Raw genomic sequence first — 25,144 nt, 5'->3', positions numbered from 1 at the left:
AAATAAAGTGAAAAATAAGTTTAAAACAATCATTTTATATTATTTCCTAACCTTAAGTTCTTATTATAAAGGTTATTTTTGTAAGTAAATTATTTATTGATAAATACCTTAATTAGTAAGATTTATAAACATACATTCTCTTAAACTTTTAAAAATTATTTAAAATATTTTTTTCTTAAATTAATATTTAATAAGGATGGTAATAGAATAAGAATTATTTTTTGATTAGGAGGAAAAATTTAAGCAAAATTTTTTATCACTGTTTTAAAGTGCTTAATTTTTAATATTTTTTAAATTTTTATCATTTCAAATTTTTTAGGGTTTTTTATTTTTAAAAAATGTATATTGAGTATTTTAATTTAATATTTGATATTTTTGATAAAATTGATAGAATTGTGATATATATTAGGAATAATTTTTAAATAAGGAAAATCAAAAATATAATTTTTTTCCCTCCCACAAATAAATAATAAAAATAAATTCAATCTTTTTTATTTAAAAAATAAATAAATAAATAAACAAATAAAAATGAATTTAATCTTATGAGAAACTTTACAAAATAATAAGAATTATTAATAATTATCTAAGTATAGATAGATAGTTTAATTGGCAATAATTAATTTCAAAATATAGTTAACTTAAAAAAATACTATTTATATGCAAATGAAATTAACTATCTTATGTTAAAAATAATTTCAATAATCTTTATAATTTCCAATAGGAGTAATAACTTTTAAGTATATATGATTGAAGTTATGTTAAGTATCTCTTTTTTGAATTTATTTCATGAATTACTCATCTTTATCAAAAACTTATTTTTTGATACAATCTTAACAAAAATCAGTGAATCCTCCATCTCTATAAGGACCTGGACGACAATTTAGACAGATATATCTGGCATCTTTTCCTCCTTCACTGCATCCGTTACAAGAATAGCCGAATTCGAATTCAATCTCTTAATCCGGTTTTGGTTAAACGTCTTTACCAAGCTTATATTCATCAACATCCTTTGCATAATTTAGAATAATAATTTAAGAGTTTGTTTAAAAATTTTGAAAAATGTTTACATTTAAAAAAGTTTTTTCATTTGTTGTTAACAAAACTAGATTATGAGGAACAGCAAATTATTGTAGAGTTTTAAGTTCAGGGTCTCTTTTATCACCACACGCTATGCAATAATGCTCTTTCTAGAAATAATTAAAGTAATATGGGAGAGTCAGCTCTAAATTGCATGATTTACAATTCTTTCCTTCTTCAATTTAGGCGGCTTTTAAAATTTCTGGTCTAAAAACGATTTCGTTTTTGTCAAATTTGACAAAAATTTTATCTAAAACTTCAGTTTAAAACTTTTCAACATCTTTCTCTCTAACAACATACTTGCAAACTGGCTTACTGTAATATTTATCTTTTATGAAATATAAGTTAAATTAATGAAGAATAAAAAAATTATAAAGTTTTTACATTTCATTTATCCTTTATAATCAAAAACCCTTCTCCTCTTTACATATAATTGCAAATTACAATTGTAGTCAGGATTGAAGTTAAAATTAAGTTCTTAGATAGATTTATCATTAAAAAGATCTTTGTACTTTCTGTAAATATCTTCGTGGCTTTGAGGCTTTTAAAATTCTGTTTCAATTGTTTGGATACCTTTATAGAACATCTTTTGCAAGTAATCAGCGTATTAACCTGACCTGTATTTGTTTAAAGCAAAATCTTATTATTCATCAGCTGAAAGTGCTACTTTTTCAGGATCTTCATTTTTCAAGTATAGTTTTTTATGCTAGTTAAAACAATCTGCTCTGGAGAACTATAATCTATTATTTTTTAATTGTAAACTAAGTTTTACACAATGTTTATTTTCTATTGATTTAATGTTAAATTTTTCATAAATTTTAGAAAGAGCCTCCATATCTTTTTTAAGTTCTACTTGAATATCTCTTATCTATTTATAAATTTAAATAATATTTTAAATTGTATTTAGATAATCGAAATGTTAATTTTACCGATTCCTGATCGTATTTCAAAGTTATATTTTTTAAGCTTTGTGTCACATGATTTTTTAGCTTTTACCAGCTTTAAACCTGCTTTTTATTAGCAACTAGAGTTATTGAAGGTTCTGAATAGGTTTTAACTTTTTGACCATCCTTCATAGATGTTTTTTTGGAGGCTGAAAGCTAGAAAGTAAAGTCTACTTCTTTTTTATCTTAAGAATCTAAATATGCTCCCAATTTATGTTTGATAAACTCTTTTACTAATTTGTACTTTTCTGAATTCATTTATTACTAAAATTTGATTGATAGATATTAAATTATGAATAAAAAAAATGAAAAAACTTTACATTTTTGGCTTAACTTTCAGACTTATCTTCTAATAAATTATTAATTCTTTCCTCTAAATTAACGCCAGAAGGATGTCCTGTGTAATTGATGATTCCTTACTTATCAACCAATGCAACAAAAGGAATACCCTAGATTGAAAAATCTTTGATAATAGGGTGACTTGCATCCCACCCATTTAACTTAAAATGAGTGATCTTATCCCAATTTCTTTGATTTATTCTATCTTGTACATCTTTTCTGTCTTCATCAACACTAACAGCAATAATTCTAACCTTTTTTAATTATATCAGAATTTTTAGAGATTAAAATCAAGCATTTTCTTTTTTTACCTTTCCTGCCCATTTTTCTTCATTTTTAGTAAGCATATCTTAATTATGCTACATAGGACGTTAGCAAGGTCCACACCAAGTAGCCCAGACATCTAAAAGAATAACCTGTTATCAATAATTTTAAATTTTAAATTATATGAAATAGCTATTTATAAAAAATTTGTTACTTCTCCTTCTTGATGCTTTATTTCTCCTTCAGATTCATCAGCAACGCTTAAGACTTTTGAATAGTGTGGGAATTTTTCTCCAACAGCTAAGCCTCTATCAATTTCTGTTTCTTAAAGGTCAGAATAAACATCTGGTTAAGCACTGCCTTATTAATATACCTTTTTTTCAATTTCATTGAGCTCATTTACCTCTTCTTCATTTTAAGGTCTTACAGAGATTTTCAAAGTTCTCCTATCTATATACTTTTAACTAGTTGACCAAAGCTTTTAAGTTGAATATTCCAACTACCATGTCTTTGAGAAAGAAGATTTGCTAAAGAGCTCTTAAAGAAACTCAATTTGCTTTGTTTAATTTGATTTTTCTTTATTCTCCATTTTTTAGATAGATTAGGTTGTATTCTTTGATATTTTATTTTTAATGTTATTAATAATTAATTATCTTTATTTTTTTTCTAAATTTGCGAACTAATTTTTATAATGATTATCTTATTACATTATTTTATTGTGTCTTAGATATAGAAGATTATAATCTCTTTTTTACGCTTTCTGATCAGTTTGAAATCCTATTTAAAGAAACTTAATCATATAGAAAGATATTTGTCTAAAATTTATTTGATTAACACCAAAAATTTATGATTCAATTTTACAATGAAATAGTAAATATATTTTTTAAGTTTATTAATATTAACTTTAAAACAGATAACATTTTCCTTTGAAATAAAAAAGATAAATTTTAAACGAATAAAATGTTTACTCAATCGTAATTATTTTGAACTTTTAAAGTTTTAAGTATAAAAATTGCATGTTATCATAAAAATAAGATTTCATCATTCAATTTTTCTATGTAAATTACTGTGTGATAATTCGCTAGTTAATCATAAATCTGTTTTTTCTATATTCACTATAGTTTTTTTATCCGTTTTAATAGTTAACTCATCTATCCCTAGTGCATTTATTTCTGATATGAGCTTTTTTTCTATACAAACTAAAATATTATCTTTTAGAAATGCTTGATAAAATGAAGCATCTTTCTGCTTTAAATGCTTTTACAAATATAGTTTCAACATTTAAAGAAATATTTTAAATCATTTATTTGGATTTGTTTTCTGAATTAATTTTATCACTAAATATCTCTTAGATTATTAATTAAATACATAAATTAGTTTTAACTACAAAAATGGATCTATAAATTCGAACAATTTTTGATTTTTTTTTGCATTAGACCAACCATATTAAAAATTAAAAAACTCTAAATTCTTACAAAGTATACTCATAAGTGTATAATAATACAAATTTAAAATATTTTTTATTATAAAATAAAAATGGCTTAAAAAAATTATATTTATATTTATTATTATATTTATATATTTTGTTGTCGGCCATACTAAGGTGAAAACACCGGATCCCATTCGAACTCCGAAGTTAAGCGCCTTAAGGCTGGGTTAGTACTAAGGTGGGGGACCGCTTGGGAAGTCCCAGTGTCGACAACCTTTTTACTTTTTAATTTAACTTAATAAAAAATAAAATTTGATAACAAATAAAACTTTAATTTTAATAATTGATTATAAATTTTGAAAAAGATAAAATCTATTATAATTAATTTTAAGTTATCAAGTAATTAAATAACTCAGAGTTATAAAAATAATATTACTCCAATAAATTAAAGCTCAATCAACCACATTTAATTTATATTTTAAATTTTAAATTAAGAAACTTTATTTTCTAATATAAAATTACATTTTAAAAAATGTATAAAATTTAAAATAGTAGATTGTTAGAACCGGTTCCATAGTATAGTGGTTAGTACTGGGGACTTTAAATCCCTTGACCTGGGTTCGAATCCCAGTGGGACCTGATTTTTTTTTAATACAAGAATTGATAGTAATTTGTTTTTTTTTATAAAGAACAAATAATGAATATATTCATTCTATGGAATATTTAGAAATTATTAAAAAAAGAAAATAAAGAAATCATAAAATTATGTAATTTCATAAATAATACAACATAATAATCCTAACTATCTATAAGTATGGAGTTTATCATCATTTATTAAATGAATTACCTAAAAATGAGATATTATCACTAAAAAAAGATATTTTTGCCAAATGCCACTTAAATTCCTCTGTTATAATGAAAATCTTTTTAATTTTAGGTTGAAATAGAATACTTTTTTAAGCTCGAAATAAATTTTGCACATTTAATTTTCATTATCTTATATTGATCAGTAATTAAAATTTAATATCAATTTAAACAAAAGATTTTTTTTGATAAAATTAATTAAAATTCAAACCAAGGTATAAAGTAAATATAATGCAGGATTAACAAGCATTTATTAATAAAATTGTTAATATATTAATTGATTTTCATAAAATTTCAGTAAATTTTAAGGACTTCATCTTTTTAACCATATAAAGCTTTATTTCTATCAAACAAATCCTTTAGGGCATTGACATAGATTTCATGGTATTTATCTACTTCATCATCTGTAGGATTTTCTATTTTAGGCATCTTGATTGCTTTTCCTACAACAGTATTAACTTTAGAGCAAGGTTCAGGAATGCATCCAAATCTTGACCAGAAAATAACACCTACTAACTTAAGCTTGTTGAGGAGTAATCTGAATTATTCGAATTTTTCAAGGGTGTAGAAAATTTTATTTTCATTGAATATGTATACAGGATGTACATTATAGCCATATCTCAAAGCATACTTAATAAATCCCTTTCTATTTTTAATAAAGACTCTATTTTCTTTAGGAGTGGTAAGAGTTGCTTCTTCAAAGCCACCAGGAAGAATACTAATATTTTTGTTTTTGGACATTAATGACTTCAAGTTAGCAGCATCAACTGTAGTAACTCCACCCCACTTATGAACCAAACCAAGTAAGGGAGTGTAGAGGAGCATTCTACTTCCACAAATAAGTTAATTACCAAGTCTGCCTGCATAGTCATGTATGCTCAAACCAACAGTGTAAACGTTGTGAGGATGAACAGCAAGTAAAGTTTTTTCAGGTGCAAGTTCTTCTTCTTTCTTAAGAGTGTATTCATCAAAAAAGTATTCAGCTGAGAAGTATGTTAAAAACTTTCTATACAAAGTAGATTTTTTGGCAGTTGCTTAAGCATATATTTATATAATTGAAAGTGCTATGCAAATTAAATTTCCTGTGATGGCTTTGTAATAAATATAAACCATCAATACAGGAAGGAAATTATAAATTGCAAAAAAGGTAGATCCTATGACTGACTTTAAATTTCTTGTAGGCCTTTTGTTATCTGAATCAGAACCTGACATTTATTTGGCTAATAAATTTATCTTAAGTTTTTTGTGCTATTATTATTTTAATAATATTGCTATTTAGATTTATTTTAACTTTTTTTTTTTTAGATAATATTATTTGGTTTTAATAGTGGCATATAAATAAAAGAAGGAATTACTTTTAGATTTTTAGAAATTTAATTACTTACCTATTAATTGCGTCAGGTATATTCATAATGTGCTATATCAATTATAACGCACATAAATTTCAATCTTGTTGATAATAAATCGAAACATTAATTTTTTTGAATGAAAACATTATAAAAAGAGGTTTTTACTCTCTTTTTATTCCGCAAATTTTCTAAAGAAAGTTTTAATTTATAAAATTGACATTTTAGCTTTACTATGCGTAATACAATTTCATATTACATATTTATCATAATCCTCACTTACTTTATCTATTTTTTTAGATTGCCTTATTCAATTTTAAAGAAAAATTAATAAATTAATTTTCAGTATGATATAAATTTATAGCCTATTTTGAAAAATATATTTTCATACAAAAAATATCTCTTTATCAGCTTTAAATTAGGAATTTTAGGAAGGTAACATTATATTAATTATATAAAATATGACTCAATTACTTTTTTCATCATTTAATAAAGATTATTTTAAATAAATTCTATATTTTATATTAGAAATGATAGGTAAATAATGAATAAGGAAAGTATGTATAAAACATATTAATATTCATAATTAGAATATAAAAGTTTAAAGCCTAACTCTGACCTTATTTATTATACTTAGTTAGTAGAGAGTTTCAATTAACATTTTATGTTTAATTAGATATGGTATAAAGTGCATATATGATCTTATTTTTATCATGAATTTTATTAAAAAAATTAATAATTATGTTTAAAAAATAAGTAAACAAATTTTTTTTTCATTATCTATTTCCTTTAAAAAATATATTTACAAAATTTACTTACACAATATAATAACTTAATTGATTTAAAATAAATGATTCGCTAAGTACAAAATTAAATTTGATCCTAAATTAATTTTAGAAAATATATTATTTATGAAGTTAAATTAAATTAAATTTATGAGCTGGTAATAATTTTTCTATTTTTAAATAATTCTTTAATATTTTTTATTTTTGGAAAAAATTTTATTTACTGAAAAAAAAATAATTATTATTTAAATATCTAAAAATAAAAAATAAAAAAGAAAAATAAAATAAAATAATTCTATTTTTTTAAAAAAAGAGTTTGAAATATTTAAAAAATATATTTTTCTTATTTAAATAAAAATCTAATTGACATCTCAATTTTCTCTATGAATTTAAAATTTATCATTATTTAATTAGGATTTTAGTTTAATAGAAGTTTTTAATAAAATTAGAAAACTTTGATGATTAAATTAGCGACTATTTTTCGTTATTAAAATTCAAACAGATTTAAAAAATCACAAAGATTGTGTTTTAAATTAATAATCTAATAACAATAATTTGAATAACAATATTTGCGCAAAATAAGGGCTTATTAGATTCTTTATAGTTATAAAAATAATACCTAAAACTCATGAAACCATAAAAAGGAGCATCAGGTTTTTTTATTTTTCTTTATCATCCTTATATTTAAAAGTTTTTATTTGTAGATGCTATCAAGTAAATTGGAGACTACACAATTTGCATGAAAGACATTCTTGGGTCAGGGTCATTTGGTGTAGTATACAAATGTACAGATAAATAGAACGAAGTATGGGCAGCTAAATAAATTAGCAAAAATTTAATTAATGGAAAGAAAGATTACCTTGAAAAGCTTCTCCGCCAGGAAGTAGGAGTATAAAAGTAGATGAAATCCGAAAATATAGTTAGGCTTAAAGAGTTTTTGATTTCGGATAACAATTATTACTTGATTTTAGACTACTGCAATGCTGGTAACCTCAAACAACAAATTTAAAAAGAGAAAAAGTTTTCAGAAAACAAAGCAAAATAGATTATGATATAAATAATGAGCGGTTTAAAAGAAATGTATTAAAGATCAATAGTACACAGAGATATAAAGCCTGAAAATATATTAGTAGCTTAGACTCCTTAAGGATTTGTTTATAAATTGGCTGATTTTGGATTTGCAAAAATATTAAACAATCAAGATATGATAAAATCTTAAGTTGGAACACCTTTGTATATGGACCCACAAATATTGCTTGGAAAACCTTATGTAAAAATTGCAACAAAATTATTTTATTTACTATTCTTTTTTTTAAAAAACTAATTAAATATTTAAACATAAAATGTTAAAAAGAAATCTTATTGATATTTAAATATATTAAAATGCAAATTATTTTGATTTCAAAAATGCTTTGGTAAATCTGAAACTCAGACTTCAAGATTTTTTGATCAGATTTTAAATATTAATTAAAGTTTCGCAGATTATTTTATCAATTTTAAGAAAAATAATCAATTTTAATTTGATTATTTTTCATGTAGGAAATTTTTTTAACATAAATTTCAAATAAGTGATCACTAAATATTTTAAAAAATCAATATCATAAAAATAAAAATAATTTCTAATTCATTTAATTAAAATATTTTTAAATCGTTTTTTCATGATTATAGGATAGCAAATGTGATATTTGGTCAGTTGGAATTATTTTTTATGAGCTACTTTATGGATGCACTCCTTGGCCAAGGGTAACTTCTCAGTACGACCTTTTAGAAAAGATAAAAAAAATACCAATACGTTTTTAAGAGTAAATAAGCGTATCAGAAAAAGCTAAAAGTCTAATTAAAAAAATGCTTCAGATAGAACCCACTAAAAGAATTTCATATTAAGAATTATTTGAAGACAATTACTTCTAAGCTCCTTAAAGCTGTCTTTTCACTCCTTCTACTCAAAAAGAAATGCATCCAACTATTAGCGATAATGAAATTTAAAAAGATTAACTTAATTTAAAGCCTCAGCAATCAGAAAAATAAGTAGCATAAAAAAACAAAAATTAAATTTTCTAAATGAATGAAAATAAATTTCCTTCAAGAAATGTAAATGATAAAACATTTAAAAATGAAAATCAAATTATCTAAAAAAATGAAAACTAAGTTTTATAAAATTAAAACTAAATTTCGTTAAAAAATGAAAATGATCATAAAAATGAAAACAAAATTGATTTAAATTTATAGTAAAATAATGAGAATTTATTGTCATTAAAAAGTGAAAACTAAATTAATCATAAAAATAAATACTAATTTGATTTAAAAAGTGGAAATTAAGCCATTATAAAAAATATAAATCAAAATATTGATTTTAAAAGTGACATTTCTGAGAAGACATCTGAATAATCTGAATAAAATCTTAGTGACGAAAATTATGCAAAACTCTATTAGCTCCTTGAATTTTCAAAATAAGATTTTGAATAGTTTAACAAGAGAATGTTTACTTATAATTTTGGATGCTTGGATAAGACTCTATTTTAATAATTTGTGCAAACATATTTGGGTAAAGGTGATCATTCTATCTTTTTTGATTTTATATTGAAATTGAGCATAAAATATAACTTGGTTAAGTCTCCAGATAATAAGCAGAAGGTGCTATTAGAAGACTTAATTTTAATATTTAAAAAATATGATTAAAATTTTAAATTTTATGTGCAAGAATATTTAAAATCATAGAACTTAATTTAAAATTTGAGCAGCTTCGACTCCTCTGAATAAAAAAAAGAAATCAATCAGACATAAAAGCTATCAGTTAATATTCAAAGTAATAATTATAATTTTGATTTAGAAAACAAATCAAATAAATAATCAGAAGAAGTTTCTATTATGTGTTAGGAAAAAATAGATCTATAATAATAATGTATTCCTAATCAATCAAAAAATTTTCAAAACTAGGTTTTTTTGCTCAATGAATAATAAAAAAATAAAAATCAAGAAGAATTTCCAAGCTTTTAAGGTAATAAAATTTGTTAAAATTAATTAAATTTAAACAACAATAATAATAAATTCGAAAATCTACTTGAGCCTAGTTAAATAAATTTAAACAAATTTTCATCTTTTGAAAATAATTCAGGAGCTGTAAATTTCTTTTAATAAAAAGAAGACTTTAAAGAAAAATAAATTAGTGATCAAATTGTAATAGACAACAATTTTACAGATTTTAAATAAGGATTATTTAATTTTTAAAACTCATAAAGCTCATAAAAGATAGACTAAGAAATGCCATGCATGCAAGGAGTGAATTCTAATAACTTTGAATTTGTCATGAAAAGTGAAGCGAACTTTAATAATAATAATTAATTGTTAGCAACTAACTTCTGTTTATAAAACACAGATAAAAGTTTGGATCCAAATATCTTTCTAAATTTGTAAAAAAATGTTGAAAATATTCTTTATGTAAAAGACTATCCTTTAAATGAAGAAGATAAAGAAATAAATGAAATAATTTCTAATAAATGTGACAAAATAGAAAATTAAAATGAAAAAATTGATTAAGAGACTTAAAAAAATTAAATTAATAAATTTTTAGATCCATTTGATTGTTTGCCTGACCCATTAGAAGAATATAGAAAAAATATAACCTAACATTAAAAAAGAAGCAATAAACAAAATAATATTCAAAGCATGAATTATTAGATAAATTAAGATGTTGTAAGTGCTTATTAAGTAGAATTTAATAACGAAAAAAATACTCAAAATTTGATTGGATAAAGAAATGGATAAGACTCTCAAAATTAATTTAGTCTTTATGAATACACAAAGAATAATAACTTTGACTAAAAAGAAAACCTTTTATCAAATAATTTTGAAACAAGCTTAAGAATAGCCAATGAGAATAACAAAGAAAATATATCTGATAATATACAACAACCTAGTACTTATTAAAAATCTTCTAGTTTAAATGAGATTTAAGCTAAACCAAACTTGAATAACTTAAATTTAGATTAACCAATATTAAAAAATTATGTATATTCTCGTAATGAAAGTATAGCTCACTAAAGTCAATCTACAAATTATCAGAGTTAAGCTCAAACTGTTTGGCAAAATTCTAGCTTCCCTGTGATATAAATCCAGAAGTAAAACTAAGACTTAATTACGAATCTTGCATCAAAAGAAGCAGAAGAATAATTAAAAAATACATTTAATCTACAAAGAAATTTAGGAAACTGTAAAATTGATGCTAACGAACCACCTGAAACTAAAATTCAAAACAATGAAAATCAAATTTCTTTATTTGACTATTCTTTGAATTTTGTTGGCTTAAATAATGATATACCTAAGAAAGAAAATCTCATAAATCCTAACTATATTTACTTTTACAACATAAACAACCATTAAGCACCAGATTTAAATTTGAATTATAATCAATAATAATAGTAAATAATTTAGGAATCAAATTTAAATATGTAAAATTTATCACCTAGCAATTTAAAGTAAAAAAATGACCCTAATTTAGAAGCCTCGCCTAGCATCGGAGAAGAGGCAAGCTATTTAGATAATCAAATACTTGAATTTACACCAAATTACTTGTCAGATAAGGGATATTGGGATGATGATATTGATAAGCAAAACGAAAAAAACATGAAAAATCCTTGCTAGCAGAAAAAAAATTTCATTTAAAACCCTTTGCCCTTCTTACACAACCCTAACAATATTAACAACCTAAAAGAATTAAAAAACCCAATTTCAAATGATAGCTTGAGTTATATTCTTTTCAATTGAAAAACTATATCTCATAGTTTATCTATCTATCTATCTATGTATGTATCTATTATCGTCTACTATGATATAAATATATAAACAGTCAATCTGTTAAATAAATTTTTAAAAATATCTTAAAATAAAATAATTTGTATTAAAATATAGAATAAAAGCATATTAAAAAACTACTTACTTTCTTAATTTGATGTTTGTTTTTCAATAGTTTACATTTGCATAAATTAGTTAAATTTTATTAATTATTTTTCTTTATTATAATTTAATATTTAAATTTATTTCATAAAATATAAAAATTTTTTTACAATATACATTTTTAAATTAAATATTTTTTATTTTTTATGTTTCAAATAAATGCTTTTAGTTAATTCATTGTGTTGGAGTGATGAAGAATCCGCTTTCATTTTTTGGTTAAATTTAAGGTTGAAGTTGAGGTATTTAAATATCTTCCTTATTCTAATTTTTTGTAGATTAAGAAAGATTAAAATTTGCCATTTATTTATTTTCTTTATGTTGAGTCGAATATGCCTTTGATTCTTTATATATTCTTTGTATGCTTTGATCTAGACTGAAAGGATCTTCTTAATCATTTTCTAACTAAATATTAGATAATCTTCTTGCTTTATTCTTTTATTGTATAGGATAGCCCAAAATAGAATTATAAGGTGATTTTTGTTTCTTTCCTCCATTTACGACTATATTTTTAGAATTACTAAATGAATAAGATTAATTAGTTTAAGGAAGAGATATATTTTATTGTATTTATTCTGTCCCTTCTGTTTTTTAATTTCTGTAATTTATTGGTTCTCTATTTTAAAAAATCATTTGTTGCTTTTTTGTAGCATTTATTTGAGTATTTAAGTTATCTTAGTTGCTCTCTTTTCCTGAAATTGCTCTAGAATTTAATAAAAATAAAAAATTAAAACCTGTATTTGTGAAATAAGTAAATTTATAGATTATAAATCTTAAAGCAATTACTGTTGCTTGTATCTATTTTGATATGATTAAGGAAGATCTTCGCTGACATTATTTAGTTACTTTTTAGGCTCTGGAAAATTGGACTCATTGTGGAATTAGTAGCTTTACTAAATTTAAATATTATTCTAATTTAAACTTCCTAGATTTTAAGAGGTATTTAAATCTGGAAGTACCCTCAAATTACTAGAAGAATTTTTGTTAGAAGTAGAGTTATTTGAGAAATTTGTAAATTGAGGTACATTCTAGCCATTTTAGTTAAGTTTTTTATAGTTTTCTTTTTTTTGTGATAATAGCTTAGAGTTATCTAAATTATACCTGTTATTGACTTTAACTGTTGTAGGGTTGGTAATTGATGTAGATCTGTTATTTTTTGCTTATGGAGATTATTTTTAATATCTTTAAAGTGATTAGGAAACAGCATTTTTTCTAGAAACTCTAGATACTGCTAAATTATCTTGATTACCCTATAAATTTTATTACATTTACTAATTAAATAATTTTTAATTCAATATTTGGCTTTGAATGAACTGTTAATTTTTTATCATTTGCTATTAGTAATATTATTATCTTTGCTTTTAAATAATTTGAAAATTTAATGCTTCTTATGCTATAGGATCTAATCCATTCCCATTTGCAATTTATTCTTCATCTAGTTAATAAAAATTATTTATACTTAACTAAAGAAGTTAAATAATAAAAATGATATTTTTAAAATAAAATAAATGCTGAGAGTACTCTAAGTTACTTTAATATGTTAATTTAAGGCTATATACCACATTAAATCAAAAATACGAAACTATTAAAATCAAATTTAAAAAATTTTTTGAACCATCTTAAGTTTATTTTTACCCAAAACTTTTTAAGTCCCTTGAAAATATTAGTTAAATAATTAATACAGTATTGATTATCTAACTCTTAATTAAAAACAAATAAAAATCTAATTCTTATATAAAATTAGTAAAAAATAGCTTAACTTAGAGGTCTGTCTTACAGCTAAAAAATATTTATTTATTTTTCCATAAATTTAATTTAAAATGTTAGCATAATTTAACAAACTAATTTAATGTATTTTTAGTGACTTAATTATTTGTTATAAAAGATATAAATGATAAAAAAATATTTACTTAATTCTTATGTGCTTTCATTTTTGATTTGTGGCTATTCTCCAGTTTAGTATTTATAAATGTTAGAGCACAGTTTAGACCATTTATCTAAAAATTAATCATTTTATTGCTTAAGCTTATGATCATTTAATTCATAATTTTGCTAGCTATCTTAATCTGATGAAGGATACAAATTAACAAACTTGTTTGACTCTTCAAGAAGATTGACTTAAATAAGCAGTTCGTTATTATTTTTTTTATTTTAGTCAAGCTATTGTAATGGAATAGGTTGTAAAACAACAGAAGGAATTACTGAGGATTTATTATTATTTGAACTATTTTATCTAGCCATTTAAATTTATTAATTTTATATTACTTAACTCACTGAAACTATGTTATTTTAGCTGCCGTGATTATTTTAATTTATGTTGCTTTGCTTTTTATCATTGTTTAAAACTTATTTTTTGTTAGTATTATCAAAGCTATTCCTATTTTTTTATTTTATTGGAAAAGTCTGGTTTAGCTCATCTCCTGTTGATTCTTATTTATCTGTTTTATATCCTTCATCTAATCTATTCAATATTTTAGGCGAGCTGATTCCAGATTTACTTTTATTTTTCTAATTTAAAAATTTAAATACAAAATTTTAAACTAAATTTTAAAATATTTATCGATAGAGATTGTTGAGAAATCAAAAACCATTTTAAATTTTTTTTTTTTAACGAACATAATTAATTTTACCGTTGGTAATCTTGGGGATTAGCTCATAGCCAATTATGGACTAGCCTTTTATTAATTCATATTTTTTTGCACACTCAATGTTTGCTTACTAGAATTCAGTAGACTACTATTCTTCACAATCCTCTCGTTCTTTATAAAAAGAAAGTTTTTTATTTTTAGAATATGATGCTTTATTTGAAGAATTTGATAGTTTTTACCATTTAGATTGTAGAATAATTGCTTCCAATCGCATTTGAAATTTACTCATAATAAAAACCCAATTTTTTAGCTAGTTCATTAGCAGATTCAGAAAATTTAGGAGGGAGATATTTATTTTACTCTAATTTTGTAATAGCTCCATATATTTTCCCAAAGGATACTACAAACTTTTGGTCATCTATGCCCTCTAATATAAAAATATTTTGTTCAATCAATTAAATTCCAAATTATAAAATTAATTTTCTAAAAATGAATAAAGCAACAAACAATTCAAATGGAGTTCTAATATTTTTTAAGACAATAAATTAATGAGGCGCTCAATTGAAGTATTGTACTCATGTTCTTGTTTTCTTGTACCGAACCCACTATAGATTGACATATTTAGAAATTTTATCTATGACTCTGTTTTGATAATGTTTGTATATAGTACGTATTTCAAAGAAATTTTCTCTAAAACTATAGGCTAGGGTTAGAAAGTAAATGGTTATTGTTTCAGGAATGTCTATGTTTAATTTTGAAAAATTTAGTTCTTAAAAACTGTTAATATTTGGTAGAGGTTTTTTACATTGATAATATAATTAATATCTTAATGATCAAGAGTAAAGTAATATGTCAAAATATTTTGATGTTACTTTTGCAATTATATTAATTAATAAGCCTTTTTGATAAGTTAAATTTTTTCTTGGTTTATATATTTCTAAAGGATGAAAAGGAAACAAATTCTTTATGATACAATAATAAATTATCAGTATTAGTGAAGTAAGATTTCTGGATTGAATTATTTCAATATTAATTTTGTTACAAATATTTTCTTAAATAATGGTACTAATTTAATAAAGTTACAGTTCAAATAAATTTACAAAGATCAAATATTATCAATTACTTTCTAATAATTAATCAATTTATTTTTAAAGAATGTTTAGAGTTAGGTAAAAGTTACATGTTGATTAATCAAATATTTATTCATATATTAAAGGCTTATAACATATATTAATAGAAAATGATTATTTGAATTTATTTTGAATAGAATGAAATATAAGATCCATGAATTAGATAAAATATCATGGATATAAAAAGAAAAATTTATGTAAATTAATAAATTTAGTCTTGTTTATGATAAATTAATAATAATAAATAAGTAAATGAGTGGTCAAATGAAAATTAAATGCAATTATCAAATTTATTATATTTTTACCATAAAGAAACATCTAAATATTTCAAAATCAAATATTTGTGGCTATTTAAAAGCTAAGAGAAATTTGAATAAATAGACAGTTAAGAGAGCTGAAAAGATATTTACAAATTTAAAATATAAATAAAAATACGTTCTAAAGCCAATTTAAATTGCAATTTTTTCGTTAAAAGTTGAGATTAATATTAAAAACACTCCCTAATATAGAGTAGTTGAAATGTAAATGAGATATTCATAAGCAGTTAGTATTTATACAATAAATTAGCAAAAAATATAGTTTAAAAGTAATTTTGGGTTACAACTTCTTATAAATCTGAATATAAATAACAAGGAATTTCAAAAGCTACTATTATCGATCAAATGAGTAAAGCAAAATAATTATATTGATTGAGTATGCATGCATGTTTATCTATTTTGATATTTGGTGATGCAATTTAATCAAATTGACAATATCCTATTTAATTGATTAGAAATAAAGTGAATCTTCTTGTTAGTTTTTAAATAAAATCCATCACAGAAAAAACAAAAATTTAAATTATAAAAAAAACTAAAAAACTTAATACATACTAAAAAAAAAGAAAGTAAGATTTAATAAAAAGAATCTTCAATTTATTACCCATTTTGTACAAACAAACAAATAGGAATAATATTTATTACTAATCTAACTAATATCTACCAAATAAAAATACAATTAAAAAACAAGTAAACAACAAAAATTGAAAATAACAAATTATTTCCAAGCCCTCATAACTAAGAGATGAAAACCAATTATAACCAGGACTATCCATACTAAGACTCACTAAATTTCTTTTCCACCACCAGTTCATCTACTCAAAACGCTCAAAAAAATTTTAGGCCATATAATCCATAACAGGTAAAAGCACAGATAGAAGGTGCTGTAGATACTCAACTTATCTAACCTTAAACCTTTGCATATAATATTTAGTAGAGTGCATACGGAAACCATTAGCATATCTAAAAATAGATATTAAATAGCCAATAGAATTAGAATCAGGCATTAAGTTAAAATTTTAACAATAGTAATATCATTAATAAAAATTAAGCAATCCATACTAATAGATAAAGCAAAGGATAAAACTCTAATAACAATACTTCCTCTGGAAACAGTAACTTCAATGGCAATAATGCTACTACTACTACTATGCGGGCAGGAGATTGGATTTGTTTAATTTGTAATAATTTAAATTTTTCATTCAGAAATGAATGCAACAGATGTAGAATCTAAACTAAGCAATAAAATTACATATAAAATATGATGATTTGCTCATAAGACAAATTAAATTCCACTTTCAATCCTTAGTTAGTAATTCCAACACCTTAATTAATCAACTATGAAATTGCTCAAGAATAGCAATAATAAAATCACTAAATCTATCATCGAATTCAGCAGTAATAATAGGCAATTTAGAAATCTCACTCTCAAAATTAATAGTTTTAATAACCATTTATCCCTTTGTTAAATATGAATCTTAAAAAAGCCAATTCAGAAAAGGAAAATAAGGAGCCATAACCAAGCTTTACCATGGCTAATGGAGCTCCCTTGGGAACATAAATTAACATGGTTAATATAAATAATCCTAATCCAAGTGTATTACAAACTAGCTATAACCAAGATGCTTAAACTTCTAAGGGATCTTTTAATAACAGCTATTTAGCCAATTAAGGTGCTAATTAAAACGCTTCTTTTTAATTTAATTAAAGCTTATAAAGCGAGTGCATTAATCTCAACACTCCTTAGCTTTTTTATCCAAATAATAACTAAAAATTCAATGATTTCAAGTAAAACTAATATTAATATCTTTAAAATTAAAATTAGTAACAGCTATATAATTCCTCCCAAATTTCAAAGTTAAATGATTTAAATAATTAGCAACAATTTAAACAAAATTTTCAGTACAATTTTAACTAAATCTCTAATTAATCACAGTATTAACAACCCTGTTAATTTGAAAGTTAAAATTTCTAATTACCATTTTAATTTAAATAAAACATATCTTAAAACCAACAACCAGATAATTCATCTCAAATCAATGGTAACATACTTATTTCTTAATAAGAAATTTATTAGTAAAGATAGATGCATTTTATGATGTATTAACAATAATTACTCCTGCAACAATAAAAAAATCCAGCTGTTTCATAAAATTTAAATTAAACCCCACATTTGCTTAACTTTCCCTAAGTTAGCGGTTAGCCACTATAAAATGAGCTATAAAATTAGTTTCATTATCCTAAAAATAACATGTAATAGTTTTTAATAGATAATAATAATAATAATACTCAGAGAAGTCAGCTAATTGAGTCTTAAGATGATTCTTAAAATCAAATGCAGAGTGATCAGACTTAAAATTAATAAACATATTTTTAGTAGTAATAATGTACACAAGAGCACAACAAGTACGAAGCAAAGTGTGAAAAGGAAAAATAATTTGAATATTAATTAAATTCTAAGGAAGAATCTAAATATTAATAAAGTGTTGTTCTTTAATCAGAATCAAAATAACAATAATAAAGTTTTTATTTTCCCCATCAAATAAATTTTCTTTAGAAATCTATGGTTTTTTAACAACCTTAGGGCTTAACTTTAAATAACTTTAATGTAATTTAAAAACCTTCAAATGTGTTTTAACAACAGTAATAATAATAATAATAATTACCAAGTAGGAATCAATAAATATCTTAGGGGGTAAATGAAATTTGTGGAATCAAAACAAATAAGACACTTTGCAATGGAAATTTCAGTAATCAGGAACAAAATTCTGAAATAAATAAACATGTATCTTAGCCATTTCCATAACCTCAAAATTGCACAACTAATTCATTCTATTCTTTGAATTTGTGGTCTGGACCCTAGAAAGGATATGAAAATAGGCTTCTTGTTACCCCTCCAAAAGCAAAGCAATTTCAATAGTAAAACCTTCCTCTCTCTGATATAGAAAACCTAATAACACAATTTAAGCTAATGTATTCAACAGAAAAAAAATCTCAAGCTAAGAGTATACATAGCGATAACAAAAGTGAAAGTCATTCAACTTTTTTCGGATCAACTTAAAAAGAAATTCCAAATTCAAATAAAAGTCTTAACTTCAAAGAATACTAAGAAGATTTAATATAAGAGAAAGGAGAAATTTAAATTTTAAATCAAGGACAATAGAATGAAGAAACTAAGAGTCCTGAAAAAATTGTAAAACAAATAGATTTTAATGAAGATAATACTCTAGATAAAGATGAAATTGAAAACCAAGAGTTAAAGAATATTAAAGAAAATCGACTAAATCTAAAAATGACATAGAAAACTCAAAAAATTTATATTGAAAAATATTCAAATGAGAAAGAAGATTTTGTAAACCATGAAAACTAATTGTAAAACAGTTAGTAAAAATTTAATAATCGTAATGAAGAAGAATCAGGAAGTAAGCATTATGAAAAAAAATCGTTTAAATTTTAATAATCAGAAATTATTCTATTTGAAAAAGAAAATTGTAAAGATTGTGAAAATAGAAATTAAGCAGATTAAAATGCTGACGTATCATAAATATCAACATAAATTCTTTCAAAGTAAAGCACAAAAGAAAAATGTGATAAATATTTATCCTTAGATGAAATCATTACCACTCCATTAAAATAAGTTGAAGATTAAGAAACAGAAAATGCAATTGAGTTGTAAAAATATTCAAATAATAATTCAGAAACGAAATAAACAATCAGTTAAATAGTTTGAATTTTTTTATTTAATTTGACCCAAATCAAAATAAGGTAGAAAATTATTAATTAATTAATCAAATAAATAAAGGCATTTTATGTCATAATAAGAAAAATTCTATTTCTTATCTAATATCTTGATATAACAAATTTGAATAATAAGCTTTAAACTAAAAATTTAATTGAAAAGATAGAAAAACATTTAATAAAATCAGAACTACTTTTGTATAACAAATAAGTTTTTTTCTTCTTCCTCCTTTTTAGAAGTACTGAAGCTTACTTACTTCATTCAAATAAATTCAGTAAAATAATAATTACTGATTAACAAAATACCTATATATTAATTAATTAATAAATAAAATAAAAAATTTAAAATTGATAATTACCTGTCTATAATATTTAATTATAATTTTATTCTTTCAATGTTAAAAATATTTATTCAAATTTATATTTATATATTTAGTGTGAATCTTTAAAAAAGAAAACACGCTTCTCTAACAATTAATCATAACTCATAAGCTTACTCTTAAAAAAAGATACAAATTTGCAAAAAGTATCTTAATGATTGTTTACAAGATTATTATTAATTAAAAATACCTAATTTTCTTTACTTTTTTATAGAAACAAGTGTTTTTTTTATTAGAAAAATTCTGTTCTCTCCAATAATCAAAATACTAAATTATATTTGAAATTGAAATACACAAATAATTAAAAATATATTTTTGATTTCAAATAAAAAAATCAAAATGTTTACAATTAGTAAATCAAAACTGATAAATTATGTAGTTTTTATTCAATCTTTTAGAAAAAATCTTAATTTATCCTTTTTAATTTAAATTAAAGTAATTAAGAAAATTGATCTTCAATTTAATTTTACTTTCTTTTTTAATTGTTTTTATCAAACCTTTTATTCTTATCTTATAACTTTCAATACTTTATATCCAAAATTTAGTTAGAAAAAGTATATCATTGTTATTAATTACGATTATTTTACAATTCACTCTTAAAGCACTCACTCCAATAGTACTCGACATTAAATTTTCAAAGCTTCAGCATATACCTACCAATTTATAGAAATATATCTAATTCATTATTTCTCAATTAAATAAATTTATTACTTTATGAAGTTAAAAATTTCATGTTTACATTGAAATTTTACATTTTTAAACAATAATATATTTTTAATTCTTTTTGTGCAATAAAGAGTGTAACTAAATACTTTTCTTTATGAAGCCATAAAAATCTAAATTTAATTAAAGAAGTGTAAACATATTCTAATGAAGTAAATTTTCTGATTTCAATGTATGGTTAATAATATTTAGTTCTAAATTCAAATAAAAGCTTAAAATCTTAAAAATTTCAACTAAATTAAATGTGTTAATATTTTAGTTTACATTTTCTCTATTTTACTCCTTACCTTTTCGAACAGTGTAATTAAAGCATATTTCATTTTCATTTTAAGTAAGATGTAAATTAAATAATAATTAATAATTAAATTTGAAATTCATCAACTCTTACTTCATTACCATTTTTTAATAATAAATATCCCTTTTTTAAATAAATAAAGCAAAATATGTAGATTTATTTAAATAATCAATCCTTTTTCCTTAAATTAATTGTTAAAAAAAATTTTTAGCAAATAATAATAAAAAAAGGAAGGAAATTAGAAATATTAACAATTTTAGTTTTGTAAATAAAAATCATTTAATTTAAAAAAAACTATGTGAAAATAAATATTTGTAATCAAGTAAGTAAAGAAAGATATTTATTTTAATTAAAGTAAATTTAATGGTGAAAAATACAAGTTAATTTCTATGGAACCAATCTGGAATTAAATTTATTTAAGACTACTTAAAGTCTAAATATACATAAATTATTTTTAAAATTATCTGTTAGAAGAATTCAAATTGAATTATGTCATAATATGTTTGAAAATTTAAATATAAAGAAAGAAATTAAATTTGCTACATCAGCAATTAATAAAAGACCTAAAATAAAGATTGTTTTTCATTTTTAAAATAATAAAGGTTTATTGTAAGAAAATAAATATAAACAAAAAAATATTTAAATGTAATTTTAGTGATTGATAAAAGATACTCCAATATCACTTAAAAGCAAATCAATTAAGAATAGATTTAATATTTTTATAGAATTAGGGATATTTGAATATCTATTTTCATTTATATTTATTATCTGTTTTAATCATTTATTTTTGGAAATCGAAATACCAAGCTATTATTTTAAAAATAAATGAAAAAGTAAATAAATTTGAAAATATATATTGCTTCTGGTAATATTAATTGTAGAAAAAGTAACCATACTTTTAAAAGTTAATATTAATAAAAAGGGATTGAGTGTTGATCTTACTAGAAATAAAAAATATTTATTTAACTCGAACTAATAATAATATGTATTGAATTTCATAAATATTTATAAAATAAATGCTTAATTTATGACTAATTATTTCTGGTGTTTTTTAATCAAATTTAAAAAAATAAACCGGCTAATAAATATTTAATTAATAATTTTAATACAAAAACTTGAGATAATTAGATAGCAATACTTTTATATAATATTATTAAGTTAAAATCACATTGTTTTACATGAATATCAAAACAATTTAAAATTTAGTTTGATATCATTTTTTAGTAATTAATAAATTAATCAATCAATCAAGTGCCTAGTTGATTTCTTATTAATCAAAATACTAATAGCTGCTATTTTCAGAACTATCTGATTAGTTTTAATTTTTTTCTTCTAATTCTTTTTCCTTTTAAAAATATATTTTGAAGTTGATTTGTATGTTAAATAATTATATGTTAAATTTACCTTTTTTTATTATTGATTGTTTGAAGAAGAATTATTATTTTCTTCAAGTCCTTTTTACTTCTCATCTTTGTTTTATAATTCCTATTATTTTTGTATTTCCTCTTCTATCTATTTTTGTTTTTTTGCCTCTCTTTCTTACATTTCTTTTAAGACACACTTCCATTCATCATGTAAAAATCCATCAAGTTCGTTTGCTTAAAATCCTATCACTATTCCCTTTTCTTTAGGTTGACTTGACATTTTTTTTATGAAATCCATTGCCTAATTAGTTAATAATACTTATTTAAAGTGGTTTATAAATGTATTTCACTTCATACTTTTAGTTTCAATTTATTAGCAGCATCTCCCTCAAGAAATTAATTAAAAGTTTATCCAAATGGCTTTTAATTTTCTGTTGGAGATTGTTAAGCAGGTAAATTCTACTAGTCTATTTAACTATATCTAATTAACTTTATTTTTTCTTTTCCTTCTTCATCATTTAGTTTCTAAAAAATATATTTTTGTAAAAATATAAATTATTTAGTTTGATTGTATAATCAAAAAATACAAACCTTTAAAATGTTATTGAAATCATATTATAAGCTAGTCATGTAGTGAACTTCCTAAACAAAATATTTGCTTATACTATCAAATACTAAATCACTCTTTTAGCATTCAAAATTGTCATACTTAGCTTCTAACTCATTCTTTAGTTGTGATTATTTTTTTTTAATTTTATGGAAAAAAATTTACTTCCATTTCTGAATAAAATCTATTGCAGTGTCTCAAATTTTTTAATTTTTAATGCATTGAATCCATTTTTTCTTCTTTCTTTTGTCTTGCAAGTTAAAATCTAGAATATAAAATGTTTATAGCTTCTTTTTGTTTTTAAAATATACTTTTTTTAAAATTTCTCAATAGTTTTTAATGAATTTGAGCTCATTTGTGCAGAGTTTAAACTTTCCCAAGAGCTACTCAACTCTTCTCTTGTAGATAAATATTCATTTTTTAGCTATTTGGCAATTTATTTATCATATAAAAATACTCATGATTAAAAATGTATCTAAATATACTTTAGGAATATCTAAAAAAAGCTAATTATAACTATCTATTATGCTCTTACAGTTCATATATAAATTTTATTCTAAGCTAAATATGTATCCAGACTAAGCTTTCATATGTTATACAAGATCTGTTTCTAAACTATGAACTAACTTTTACTTTTGGTCTAATTAAATTGCATGAAAACTTTCAAAAGGACTAAATAAATCTGGGCAAAACCTTATTATATACAAACACTAATTAATAATTTCTTCAAAATATTATAAAAAAATAAAAACAATTTACGAAATAAAACTCTTGTTGAAATTTTCGACCATTTTTGACAATTTTTAGTAACCATTTAAATATTGCTATTCAATATCTAATCTCAATTAAAAAATTGCAAGTAAATCTTAAACGAGTTTTACATTAGCATTAAACTCTTTCTTACTTAAATCCAACTTTTCCTATATTAAAAGTATAAATTTTATTAATTCGTACCTTTAATTTAATTACTTCTAATGTATGACTTTGTGTTAGAGACATATTTGTAGTTAATTTAATATATTTTAAAAGATTATTTTAATTGTAAAAAATTTAGAAGATATTTTTGATCAATAATTTTTCGCTCACAAATCAACCAGTATATTAATAAGTATAAATCTTATTATAAAAAACTTAATGTCAGAATTAAAAATATCTTAAATATTTTAATTTCTGAAAAAAACAAAATGAAAATTTAAACATTCTTTGTTTTATATTTTAATAGTTTTATTCTTTTTTGTAATAAAAAATAATTTAAATTATAAAATTTAAAAAAAAAATATTTTTTATTATATTTTGAAATAAATTTGTTTAGCTTAATTTAAAATCAGGTTAAAAGACATTATACAATTAATTAAGAAAAAAATTCATTATTTTTAAGAATGCTATGATTTTTAATAAGTAATTAATTTTTATTTAGTAAAGATAACAAGTTGTTTCATATTTTTAGATAACATAAATCTAATTATATTTTAAATAAAAGTCAGTTTAATCTATAAAGATAATAAGTTGTTTCATATTTTTAGATAACATAAATCTAATTATATTTTAAATAAAAGTCAGTTTAATCTTATCTTAATTAATTATCATGTAAAAGTTAATATAGTATATAAAAATAGCATAAATTAATAACATTTTTAATATATTCAGTTAAATCTTTAGTTAGAATTAATTATCATGTAAAATTTATTTAGTGTATTAAGTAAGTAACTATTTATCATATTGTTAATGTACTCACTAAATCAGAATTAAAAAAATACTAATTTATCATTTTCAAGATAAAAATATAAATTTTAACTTTAAATTTCTTTTGAAATTAAATATTTTTAATTATTTATAAAATTAAATAAAAAATAAAATTAATTTGAATTTAATGAAGTATTCAATAAATGATAGAGAACTTGACCAGCCTTTTTGCTTTTTTAATTTTATTTTTGAGTCTTTGTTGGCAATAAATTTTATTATTACTATTAATTAATTAATTTAAATATTTTAGTTAAAAAAATTTAA

At 21.8% G+C, this 25,144-nt stretch overlaps 6 protein-coding genes across 6 annotated transcripts; 2 read left to right on the top strand and 4 right to left on the bottom strand. All coding sequences in view use genetic code 6, as the record gives it.

Annotated features, from left to right (window-relative positions):
* Positions 1 to 695: 695 nt before the first annotated feature.
* On the bottom strand, positions 696 to 3,213 carry TTHERM_00971710 (thioredoxin family protein; the record flags this gene model as incomplete). Its single annotated transcript, XM_001026091.2, has 7 exons — positions 696 to 1,007; positions 1,068 to 1,405; positions 1,462 to 1,945; positions 2,007 to 2,285; positions 2,342 to 2,614; positions 2,672 to 2,776; positions 2,839 to 3,213. The coding sequence occupies 7 exons, from the start codon at positions 3,211 to 3,213 to the stop codon at positions 696 to 698; spliced, it is 2,166 nt and encodes a 721-aa protein (XP_001026091.2).
* Positions 3,214 to 5,211: 1,998 nt separating this feature from the next.
* Positions 5,212 to 6,129, bottom strand: TTHERM_00971690 (diacylglycerol acyltransferase; the record flags this gene model as incomplete). Its single annotated transcript, XM_001026090.1, has 1 exon — positions 5,212 to 6,129. One exon carries the CDS (start codon positions 6,127 to 6,129, stop codon positions 5,212 to 5,214), a length of 918 nt encoding a protein of 305 aa, XP_001026090.1.
* A 1,547-nt stretch (positions 6,130 to 7,676) lies between these two features.
* Positions 7,677 to 11,812, top strand: TTHERM_00971680 (Serine/Threonine kinase domain protein; the record flags this gene model as incomplete). The annotated part of the gene is made up of 3 exons (XM_001026089.2): positions 7,677 to 7,701; positions 7,753 to 8,318; positions 8,717 to 11,812. The coding sequence occupies 3 exons, from the start codon at positions 7,677 to 7,679 to the stop codon at positions 11,810 to 11,812; spliced, it is 3,687 nt and encodes a 1,228-aa protein (XP_001026089.2).
* Positions 11,813 to 12,175: 363 nt separating this feature from the next.
* TTHERM_00971670 (hypothetical protein) lies at positions 12,176 to 15,532 on the bottom strand (the record flags this gene model as incomplete). The annotated part of the gene is made up of 7 exons (XM_001026088.2): positions 15,392 to 15,532; positions 15,094 to 15,328; positions 14,826 to 15,013; positions 14,629 to 14,757; positions 13,909 to 14,506; positions 12,785 to 13,433; positions 12,176 to 12,701 (listed from the first exon to the last, which is right to left on the bottom strand). Exons 2-7 carry the CDS (start codon positions 15,203 to 15,205, stop codon positions 12,176 to 12,178), a joined length of 2,202 nt encoding a protein of 733 aa, XP_001026088.2. The 5' UTR covers positions 15,206 to 15,328; positions 15,392 to 15,532.
* A 1,243-nt stretch (positions 15,533 to 16,775) lies between these two features.
* TTHERM_00971660 (zinc finger, Ran-binding protein) lies at positions 16,776 to 19,760 on the top strand (the record flags this gene model as incomplete). Its single annotated transcript, XM_001026087.1, has 1 exon — positions 16,776 to 19,760. The coding sequence occupies one exon, from the start codon at positions 16,776 to 16,778 to the stop codon at positions 19,758 to 19,760; it is 2,985 nt and encodes a 994-aa protein (XP_001026087.1).
* Positions 19,761 to 22,409: 2,649 nt separating this feature from the next.
* Positions 22,410 to 24,136, bottom strand: TTHERM_00971650 (hypothetical protein; the record flags this gene model as incomplete). Its single annotated transcript, XM_001026086.2, has 9 exons — positions 22,410 to 22,511; positions 22,571 to 22,831; positions 22,888 to 23,055; positions 23,122 to 23,256; positions 23,303 to 23,402; positions 23,449 to 23,561; positions 23,623 to 23,830; positions 23,897 to 24,057; positions 24,107 to 24,136. The coding sequence occupies 9 exons, from the start codon at positions 24,134 to 24,136 to the stop codon at positions 22,410 to 22,412; spliced, it is 1,278 nt and encodes a 425-aa protein (XP_001026086.2).
* Positions 24,137 to 25,144: the final 1,008 nt, after the last annotated feature.

Source organism: Tetrahymena thermophila, assembly GCF_000189635.1.
Source record: "Tetrahymena thermophila SB210 genomic scaffold scf_8254051, whole genome shotgun sequence".
Lineage (NCBI taxonomy): Eukaryota > Ciliophora > Oligohymenophorea > Hymenostomatida > Tetrahymenidae > Tetrahymena > Tetrahymena thermophila.
Note: the sequence above shows the minus strand (reverse complement) of the source record. Positions and strands in the feature narration are given on the sequence as shown.